Here is an 11,482-nt window from a genome sequence, read left to right as displayed (position 1 = left end):
TTTTATTGATTGTGAGGAACACTGAATGTGTTTTTGAGTAAACAGATGTTCATATTTATTCTAGAAGTACAGTGAGATCATGTTCACACACAACACTCTGCACTGACTCCTGATCTCTGTCACCATGGCAACAGCATCTGTCACTCAACACATGGAAACAAAGTAACTGATTTAAAAAGTAACTCAGATATTTCCTTCTAAATTTAAAAGTAATGTGTTACTTTACTAGTTATTTAAAAAGTAATCTGATTACATAACTCGCATTACTCGTAATGGTTAACCATTTTAATTGCTCTTGAGAAATGTTATGTTTATTGCCCCTCCCCCCCAACCGTTAGATAAAATTTACACGCCCTGCCTACACCACTGCCAAGCAAGAATGTCCAAACCTGTTCTTAAAGGGCTGGTGTCCTGCAGAGTTTAGCTCTAACCCTAAATAAGCACACCTGAACCAGCCAACCAATGACAAGAAACTTCCAGGTGAGGGTGTTGGAGCTGGTTGGATGCAAACTCTCCAGGACATTGGCCCTCCAAGAGTGGGATTTGACAACATATAACAAGCCTATGGTTTTGTTGTATATGTTTTCATACCTGTATAATCATCCCCAGGTGCTTGGGTAACAGCAACTGACCTGCCTGAAGTCCTCGGGAACTTGGGAAGCAACCTGTCCAGAAACACACGGGGCCGCTGCAGATACACTCCGCAGGTGGCGGCGCTCTCTTGGGGTTATGAGCTCGATAAGACCTTCCCTCGTTCAGTCTACAAATACGACTACATATTAGCAGCAGACGTGGTCTATCACCATGACTTTCTAGCAGAATTACTAGTCACCATGCGCCACTTCTGCCAGCCGGGTACAACCCTCATATGGGCCAACAAGACCCGCTTCGATTCTGATCTAGTCTTTGTGGAGAACTTCAAAAAAACTTTCAACACCATCCTGCTGGCAGACAATGGAGAGGTAAAGATTTACTCTGCCACCATGAGAGAGGAAAGAGGACTAGAGACGTCAAAAGAGACTAAAGGGGATGCGAGGAAAGGTGTGGACGAGGATGAAATGGTCAACAAAAAGACAAATGAAGAGATGAATGAAGGAGAGATCAAATGGACAGAACAAAAGTTTGTAGAACAGGTTCAAGAATATGAAAAGAAAGATGTAGATTTTACAGAAGAGCAGACTACAGGTTATGCTGATGCCGAAAACCAGGAGGATGGAAACCTAAACGATAACGATGATGACGACAACACAAACCTTAAAAATGAACCTGAGGATAGTGAAGAAGACAACGACGGCTGCAGTGAGATGGATTCAGCGTTTGTGGAGCAGAAATCTGGTCAGTGATGTTTGTTCTAAAAGTTCACAGTTCTAATGAATTTGAGTCTGATTTGGGTTTTTCTTTAAGATGGAAGCACAGGAGGAGGGTATATGAGATCCTGGGCACCGACTGTTTACAGCAGACCCGGGAAGGAAGTTTATCATTTTTTGGGCCAGGAAATTACAATTCAGGAGTCCATCGATTCTTATGGTGCTACTATATGGCCAGCGGTGAGACACTTTCAACTGAAGAATCAATGAACCATGAGAAACAAATGCACATGTGAACAGTGTATGGGCCAGATTTACTAACAGCTTTCACCAACGCAAACCGTTTTTTGGGGTTAAAATAGAACTGTCAATATTTACTAAAGACACACAGTAATGAAATAGAGGTGAAAAGGCATGGGCAGTTATTTTTGTGCCTTACCTTATTGAAAATGCATTTGTAGGAGTTTCCCTTTTCAGATGCAAAATTTATGAGAGGAGAGTATCAGAATTAATCTCACAATGCGATTTACTAACATTTGCAGTCATCAAATTACTAGTATTTGCGCCATTATTTAACGCCCAAAAAATCTCATTTTGAGCCTATGTCGTAAAAAGATAACCCACACCTGATGAGCATCAGTATACTGCTTGATATATTGCATTGGTTGATATGTAAATGAGATGTTGCTGTGTTCTTTAATTTGTGCATTGTCAGTAAATCACCCACAGTACACACAATCGCACTCTTGTGTTAATTTGCCATTTAGTAAATCTGGCCCTAGATCAGCGATGACATCAGAAACCCAAGAACTTTGCTTTTGTGTGATTCTGCATTCATATAGCAAAGCAAACATGGTGTACTTCTAAAATGTGATTTGTATTCCTTCCATATAGGCACTTGCACTTTGCCGATTCTTGGAAACGCCTCAGGGTCATCAACACATTGATTTACTCGACAAATCAGTTCTTGAACTTGGAGCTGGAACCGGATTACTTTCGACTGTCGTCACATTATTGGGTAAGTGTTGGGATAAGACTCGGGTACTAATCTAAATGGTTTTGTACGTTGCAAGATAATCACTGAAATTGCTCTATAGGTGCCAAACTAACAGCAACGGATTTACCTGAGATACTAAGTAATCTGAGATACAACCTTAACAGGAACACGAGAGGCCGGCGGAGACACAAGCCCATGGTCACAGAACTCTACTGGGGTCACAAGCTGGACGAGTTCTTCCCCAGATCCACACACCAGTATGATTATGTGTTGGCGACTGATGTGGTCTATCACCATGACTTCCTCGCAGAATTACTATTCACCATGCGTTACTTCTGCCAGCCGGGAACTATTCTAGTCTGGGCGAACAAGGTCCGCTATGCTTCGGATCTGGGCTTTATTGACAACTTTCTTAGATATTTTGAAATCACACTCCTTGAAGAGTTGGATGATGTGCGGATTTACGTAGCAACCAGCAAGACACCAGAGCAGGGAGGAGACCAGGTTCAAGAGATGAACAAGGAAGAGGACGAAAATTATGATGCTGGGGAGACAAACTCTACAAACGAGACAGGAAACAATGCAGAGGAAGTGGAACTTCTAGAGCGTGATGATACTCAAACGCCAGATGAGACACAAGTAGACAAAGAACTCCAGGATTTGGAAAGACCTGCTGAGGAAGAAGGTAAGGCTTGCATATAGTAGAGGCCAAATGCACTTAAATAGGTGATGTCGCACTGGAGGAGCCTTTCCATAGTTCCTAGAACGTTTTGCAGAAGTCCCTGCTTTTTGCTGTGTTTGCACTGCAGGAACTAGGAATAAGTAGGAACAATTCCACTTGGGGGAACTGAAGCATACATTTACATCACTGGAAATTGTTATAGGACTCTTATAGACCCTAATCCGAATTGGTTACCTCAAACGGAGTATCTAGAGCTAAACACATTTCTAGGTCCTATGGTGGTAATGCTCCAAAAAGTGGGAACCTCCGCCAATAGTCATAGGAACTATGGAAAGCTTCCTCCAGTGCGAAAGAGGCTATGGATACCTATCTGATGGGATACGCTTCTTTTATCTTTCCCTCAGTTGTACCTGCCAACACAGAACCACCAAAGCCCAAATCCTGGGCTCCCACCGTCTACTCCACTCTTGGCAGGGAGATCTACTACTTTCTGGGTCATGAAATCAAAATTCAAGAAGCCATAGGCAATTACGGCGGTGTGGTATGGCCTGCGGTGAGCATTAGATGTTCAACAGCACAGCAGTTTATCAACCAGTCATATCAGGAAGAAACTATATGTATGCTTTGTAAGAGGGTAAAATACACAGAGTCTAATGGAGACTATGAACTCCTGGTTTTGAATGTCATAGGCACTGGCCCTTTGCCGATTCCTGGACACCCCAACAGGTCGACAGCAGATTAATCTACTTGACAAATCAACGCTGGAGCTCGGAGCAGGAACGGGCCTCGTCTCGATAGTTGCCACACTTCTTGGTACGTCTCAATATTTAATACAATCAGGCCAGACCTAGGCAAGTTTATCCTAGAGAGTTGCTGCCCTCCAGAAGTTTTGTTTCAACCCTAAAAAAAAAACCTCACCTGGCTACAGCCTTAGCAATCCTGAAGACATCGAGTAGCTTGTTTGATTAAGGTTGGAGTTAAACTCTGCAGGACAGCAGCTCTGTAGATCTGAACTTGGCTACACCCTGAACCACGTTCCTGAATCCCTCAACAATGAACATTTTGCATCGTCTCAATTTAACAAATCCAGTGACAACTCTGCAACTTCTGCAGTGTTTCCAATTTTGTGTGCTGTATGCATCAGATATTTAGCCAACAGTCAGTCTCAGATGTGACGTCTGAGGCTGATACTACTTCAAGACATGAAATAGGTCAAAAAGTAGGGGCCTTTATGAACGTGATTGGAAACCATTGGACTAAACTATGGGGTGTCCAATCCTGCTCCCAACATCCTGCAGAATTCAGTTCCAACTATCCCCAACACACCAATCCCAAAGACCTCGAATAACTCGTTCAGGTGCGTTTAAATGGGATTTGAGCTGAGCTCTGCAGGATAGTAGCCCTCCAAGAGCCGAACTGGACACCCCTGGTTTAGACTAAGCTTAAGACCAAAACTAAATGGTGTCACTAATTTGTAGGTGCTAAACTGACGTCCACGGATCTGCCAGATATCCTTGGTAATCTGAGGAGTAATTTGAACAGGAATACCAGGTGGCACTGGAGACACGAGCCTCAGGTTACAGCACTGCAATGGGGCTACAAGCTGGAGGAGACGTTTCCCCGTTCCACGCATTATTACGATTACATCCTGGCAGCTGATGTGGTCTATCACCACAAGTGCCTCGCTGAGCTTCTTGACACCATGCTTCACTTCTGTCAAACAGGGACAACGATAATCCTTGCAAACAAGATCCGGCTTCAGTCAGACCTGGTATTTATTGAGAACTTTCAGAAAGCTTTTAACACCACATTACTGACAGAGATGGATGAGGTGAAGATTTACTCAGCTACCATGAGAATCTGATGACGTGAACCTCAATGCACTGCTTTGAGAAGGCTTTCTGAGCTACACTGCTGGCACAGGAAGAGGAGGTGAAACTATGTGGCTCTGGATCACATTTGTTTAAAGAACCAACGCCACACTGCAGACAATTCTAGAGAGAGTATAGTGCACTGTGTGATGAAAAAGTTTGATTGATGAGGGTCAAAAATTCCCTGTTTCTGGACACCCCTCCCCGTCTAAGTGACCATCTGTTTATCCATCCCAATGATCCGAAGGAATTTATGATGGTTTGGGAATGTGTTTTTGTGTGGGACATTGAAAACTGTTCAAAACCTATGTGCTTTAAACTTAAAATGTGAAACGTGGTATGATTATTAAACAGGATAAGGGAAGTTTTTATTAAAGTTTTTACACGCGCAACACATTTCAAGAAAAATGTTAAAACATACATGGAATAGAAACAATGTAATGACGGGTCAAGACCTGTATTTAAGTGTTGTTAAACAATTAAAAAACTAGATAGAGTTTGTTACAAGTTAAATAAAAAGAAAAGTAGGCTAGTGACCATCTATCTAAAACAAAAAAGGTATCAGATATGTTTTGTTAAACAGCACATAGCAGTCAAAATCTTGTAACATTACAATTTAAAAACTATTTACAGTTTGTTTGAAAGGAAAAGACAAAATGTTGACTTATCTTGCCTCGATCTAAACAAAAAAGTATCAGAGGCAAACGTCGAGCAAAACAATTCTTGTCAAACCTTTTGTAGTCTACCGTTAGCTACAATTTAGGAAAGATAGTATCACAACAGAAGAAAAATTAAACGAAGATTAAACGGTGATCTAAAAAAGAAAATGCATCAGACGCGGTCGTTAAAACACCAGCATGAGATATTTGTCAAAATCTACGTTGTACTCTACCATTAGTTACAATTTTTACAAGTTTGAGGTTTGTCACGAAGTTAAACAAAATAAAAAGGTATTCTTCCGTCAGGTCTACATCCTCACCCCAACACATCCCTAACACCAGAGGCCACAAAGATAGATTTAAAAGTTGGAGTTAAAATAATTAAACAAAGTGATGTTTTTAATAAATCAACATAATTTCTTAATTGGCGAAAACATTCTAGCAGAGCCGGATTATCCATAAGGGCACTTGGGCCAGTGCCCAGGGGCACCAACCATTCACAACAACTAGGGGGGGCACCACATGACACAAGCTTTAAAAATATTTTTCGTAAATTGTTTTATTATAGACTTGAAATTCTTGAAAGACCATACATAACTCGTTTATGAAAACTAACTTAACAATAATAATAATAATAATAAATTATAAATAAATAAAGATTACATGGTCACTGTCAGTCCCCCCCTTCCGTCCCAAATCTGTCAGAGTTGAGTTGGTCCACAACAAGTACGCGCAAATGTGTATTTTTTTAACCGCTACAGAAAATGAATCAAAATGGACAGACGTCAATTGAGTGGTTTTGCAAAAAGAGAGTTAAAGACAAGAACGCAAGGCGTTTAGCTAAAATTCAAAATGTTCCAGGGATCAAATGTTTTTTTTTAACCGAGTGAAGAATGAGCTCAGGACGACAATGACACAGAAGCGATTGACTGTACTCTCCCTGTTTACCATTGAAGTTAAAGTTAAAACATTACAGTCTCCAGCCGCGAGAGGGCGCTCTATGCTGCTCATTGCTCCTGTAGTCTACACTGAAAACATAGAGCGCCCTCTTGCGGCTGCAGACGGTAATGTTTTCTCTTGGTTCTAAATAAATGCGATTTATAATCCAGTGCGATTTACATGTTTTATCCTTGTCATGACGTATTTTTGGACTGATGCAACTTATACTTAGGTGCGACTTATAGTCCGAAAAATATGGTGGTTGGATGAGTTAATAAATTACATTTGAGAAATCACCTTAATTATGTCTGAATGGGGGGTGGGGGGGCTTTTGAGGTAGTGCGCAGGGGCACCACACTGTCTTAATACGGCCCTGCATTCTAGCTGTTTTTAACATTAGACCAGGATTTTTTACTTTAAAATTAGGATACACACGTTTCCTTCTAAACAATCATCTCTGAGCCACAGGAAAAATGTTGTTTGGTTTGATTTATTTTATTATATTTAGCTATTCACACTTAATTTACTTTTCTAATTACTTTAACCGGTCTTTTATTTTTGTCAATCTTAACTTCTAGCATGCTTTATCAGTTAAAACATGTATGCGTATACAAATATCTAACTGGATTGAAAGAGGTAAAATCAAGACAGGATTTTATTAACATAAGACTTGTTATCAGTTCAAATAGACGTACAATGTATAAACTTTTACAACATTACACAAAACATATTACATATTTGGTCTCACGTCTGGGGTCGTGTGATTGCTGATGCCACCATCAGTGTACTGTATTTCAAAAGGTTGTGAAACATCTAAACCTGTTTCTAAGATCTCAACTCATTTGCAACTTAATTAGTTGTGAGGGATCTGGCATTGTGTACTTTGGTGGTGTGTGTCAGCTAAAGTTTGGTGATCAAAACAGATCATGTTCAGTGATTAAAGGATCTCCATTGCATCTATTTATGGCGTTTACCTGTGAGTGTGAACTTTGTCAAAGTTTAGCCAAAAGTTCAGCGACCGGTCAAAGGATGTGTGCCCTACTGAACCTTTTTTAACGACAAACATCTGGAGAATTTACATAGGGGCATAAATATCTGGTGCATTGTTAGGTGAAGTTCTTGAAGATAATATTTGTCTGAGAGAAACCAGGACGCTTTATTAATAATGTAGATCTGGTGAATGTGATTTCACAGATGTTCAGGATGAGATCAGAGAGATCAGGTCGAGGGTGATTGTTTTTAACAAGGCGCTCAATGCTGTAGAAAGATGTGGTTTAATTTTTATTCATTTAGTTTATTTAAGTTACATTTATTATTTTTATTCACACCTATATTTTTCAAGCCTCAACACAAACATACACTGAAAATGCAAACAAGTACACAATCACAAACATACAATCACAAACGTAAACATACATGCAAACAAAGGCAAACATATTGTACAAATAAAAAAAAAACAGTACAAACAAACATAAACAACAAACACAAAGATACAAACACAAACATAATATACAAACAGATACAATTGTAAACAACAAACACACACAAACAAACATAACCAAAGAAAAGATAAACATACATGCAAACAAAGGCAAACATACCGCATACATACTGTACAAACAAACACAAACAACAAACATACAAACACAAACATACTGCACAAACAGACATAAACAACAAACAAAAACATACTGTACAAACAGACATAAACAACAAACACAAACATACTGTACAAACAAACAAACAACAAACATACTGCACAAACAGACATAAACAACAAACACAAACATACTGTACAAACAGACATAAACAACAAACAAAAACATACTGTACAAACAGACATAAACAACAAACACAAACATACTGTACAAACAGACATAAACAACAAACAAAAACAAACTGTACAAACAGAAATAAACAACAAACACAAACAAACTGCACAAACAGACATAAACAACAAACACAAACATACAAAAGCAAACATAAAAACAGATTTAATTGATATATTTCAACTGCATTAACTGCTCTAAAATATGAGACACAAATGCTTCAGGAGTTTAGGACACATGCTTATCCGATAACTGTTTTATTTTCTATTTGGGTGATGTTTATGATATTGTGATATTTATTTAGTTTAAGTTTAACTGTTTTACCAGAGTTTCCTGTCTTGATTTCAAAAACAGTATCATAGATATTAAACTGTCTTTTTGTGGTTTTAAATGTGTAATTAATCTCAAAGCAAGTCTGATTTTGTGGTGGTTGTGCTTTAAAATGAAATTATTACAACAAATTGATGAAGGATGTTTAAAGTCTGACAGTCATTAGTTGTTGAATCCTACTGTAATGTTAACATAAAAAGTGATTAAAAAAATGTAATCAGGTACATTACTTTTTTAAAGTAATTGAAATTGTTACACAACTTTTTAGGTTTTAAAAAGGGTAACATGTAATCTATAACCGGTAACACTTTAGAATAAGGTTCCATTAGTTAATGTTAGTTAATGTATTAAATAACATGAACAAACAATGAATAATACATTTATTAGTGTATTTATTCATCTTCGTTAATGTTAGTTAATGAAAATAAAGTTATTCATTGTTAGTTCATGGTAATTCACAGTGCATTAACTAATGTTAACAAGCACAACTTTTGATTTAAATAATGCATTAGTAAATGTTGAAATTAACATGAACTAAGACTTATAAATGCTGTAGAAGGATTGTTCTTGCTTAGTTCATGTTAACGAAAGTAGTTAACTAACATTAACTAATGGAACCTTATTCTAAAGTGTTACCCTATAACCTATTACATTTCCATAGTAAACTTCCTAAAAACTGTGTGTAAAATAATTCCATCAGGGTCTCAGCTAAATGTTAAAACAAACTTAAGTAAGTTGTTGGCAGTGTCTGTGAAAGCTGCACGGGTGCTTGAGAATGTTTGGAAGGAAAATGTTTTAGCTTAAAGATGTGATTTTACTACAAACTATAAGCATTCTAACTAAGAAACATAACACTATGGGTGTTTTTATATTTCCAACAAAACCGGTTGTTCGACATTTAAAAAGTCATAATGTTTATTGTGTTTTGAAAAGAAAGTAAGATATGGTATATAAATTAAGTCTTTTTTTATTGATTAACATGGTAGAACCACAATGCATTTATGAGGTTGTGTATTTAATCTGCTTCATGTACTCTCTGGTTACTGTATATTCAAGAGAAATGCATAAACAAAATTGTTTTAATCAACCTAAAGCTTTAAGTCTATCATTAAAAAATATCTTAAAGAGAAAAGTCTTTCAAGCATCTATTTTCATTTGTCCAGGACTCTTACAAAAAATACTCGAGTGTGGATATGAATCCTAGATGAAAACTAGAAAAGATTACTTTTAAAGTATTTTAAAAAGATACTTGACATCTTAACACATCTCTGTCAGTAAGATAATTATGTCATGGGGTTATCGATTTTTCTATCAATTATTTGATCAAATTGTAAAATATATATATATAAAGAATCTATAAATTGTTTTTAATAAAATAAAACATTATAGTGTGAAAAATAAATATGTTGCATTTAAACAGCATGGTTAACAACACCATTAGTAAAGTGAGAAAGAAAGTCTAATCTGTTGTAAAAGTTCTGTGAGACATTTGTAGCAAAAAAACACTTTTTGTTGCAAACTAACTAATTTTCAGTCTAATAGAGGTCTAATTCATAAAGAAAACTCTCTGTCAGTGTCTTGCATTCACCAGATGGTCATTTACCTGCTTCTAATCCTCACTATGGTTTTAGGTGTGAAAGATCTAAAAATTTACAAAACTTATTTGTCAAAATGAAAGTTACATTCTTTTTAACCACACTGCTCTCCATCATCTTTGTAGAGATACCTAGTGTGAAGCTAAAAGTTTTGATTTGTAAAAGTTTTGTGTGCGACATTGTAGAAGTTGAAATGTTTTAGTGCATGGGTTTATTGTGCGTGTATGTATGTTTGTTTTGTTCTTATGTGAGTGTTTGTGCATGTTTGTGTGTATGTTTGCATTTGAATTTATGTTAATCTACATCTTTGTGCTTGTGTTTTTGCTGTATGTTTGTGTGTATGCATGTTTTTATAGGTTTGTGTATACATGTTTGTGGTTGCATGTATGTCTGTTTCCTTGTATGTTTGTGTGTGTGTGTGTGTGTGTGAGATTGTTTGATTTTGTGTGTATGTTTGTGTTTATGCCCTAGTTAGTTTGTTAATATGTTTGTGCGCTTGTTTGAGTTTGGGTGTATATTTGTAAGCTTTAGTTTGTATGTTTGTTGTTTATGTTTGTATGTTTGTTTGTTTGTACAGTGTTTGTTTTTTGAATGTTTTTGTTTATGTTTGCATGTTTGTTTGATTGAACAGTATGTTTGTTTGTTTGTTTGTATGTTTGTTTTTGTATGTTTGTATGTACATTATGTTAGTTTATTTTTACAGTATGTTTGCAGAATGTTTGTTTATGTTTGCGTGTGTGTGTTTGTGATTGTATGTTTCTATTTGTCTACTTGTTTGCATTTATCTGATCTCTCTGATCTCATCCTGAACATCTGTGAAATCACATTCACCAGATCTACATTATTAATAAAGCGTCCTGGTTTCTCTCAGACAAATATTATCTTCAAGAACTTCACCTAACACTGCACCAGATATTTATGCCCCTATGTAAATTCTCCAGATGTTTGTCGTTAAAATAGGTTCAGTAGGGCACACATCTTTTGACCGGTCGCTGAACTTTTGGCTAAACTTTGACAAAGTTCACACTCACAGGTAAACGCAATAAATAGATGCAATGGAGATCCTTTAATCACTGAACATGATCTGTTTTTCACTGAACTTTAGCTGACACACACCACCAAAGTACACAATGCCAGATCCCTCACAACTAATTAAGTTGCAAATGAGTTGAGATCTTAGAAACAGGTTTAGATGTTTCACAACCTTTTGAAATACAGTACACTGATGGTGGCATCAGCAATCACACGACCCCAGACATGAGACCAAATATGT

General features: G+C 37.2%; 1 protein-coding gene across 2 annotated transcripts in view; it reads left to right on the top strand.

Annotated features, from left to right (window-relative positions):
* The window catches only part of LOC127948874 (uncharacterized), a 49,229-nt gene that overhangs the window by 2,260 nt on the left and 35,487 nt on the right, over positions 1 to 11,482 (top strand). The window contains exons 5-11 of one of the 2 annotated variants that reach the window (XR_008152210.1): positions 610 to 1,335; positions 1,405 to 1,547; positions 2,202 to 2,325; positions 2,405 to 2,989; positions 3,391 to 3,539; positions 3,676 to 3,799; positions 4,465 to 4,918. Coding sequence is in view for 1 of the 2 variants with exons in the window: in XM_052545677.1 (XP_052401637.1) it covers positions 610 to 1,335; positions 1,405 to 1,547; positions 2,202 to 2,325; positions 2,405 to 2,989; positions 3,391 to 3,539; positions 3,676 to 3,799; positions 4,465 to 4,850 (2,237 nt within the window). In the remaining variant the exon portion in view is untranslated. Of the gene's footprint in view, positions 1 to 609; positions 1,336 to 1,404; positions 1,548 to 2,201; positions 2,326 to 2,404; positions 2,990 to 3,390; positions 3,540 to 3,675; positions 3,800 to 4,464; positions 9,702 to 11,482 lie in introns of those variants that run through there. The other variant, XM_052545677.1, reaches the window with a different exon arrangement.

The sequence above is a fragment of the Carassius gibelio genome, chromosome B1, assembly GCF_023724105.1.
Source record: "Carassius gibelio isolate Cgi1373 ecotype wild population from Czech Republic chromosome B1, carGib1.2-hapl.c, whole genome shotgun sequence".
Taxonomy (NCBI): domain Eukaryota; kingdom Metazoa; phylum Chordata; class Actinopteri; order Cypriniformes; family Cyprinidae; genus Carassius; species Carassius gibelio.
This window is presented reverse-complemented; position numbering and strand designations above follow the sequence as displayed.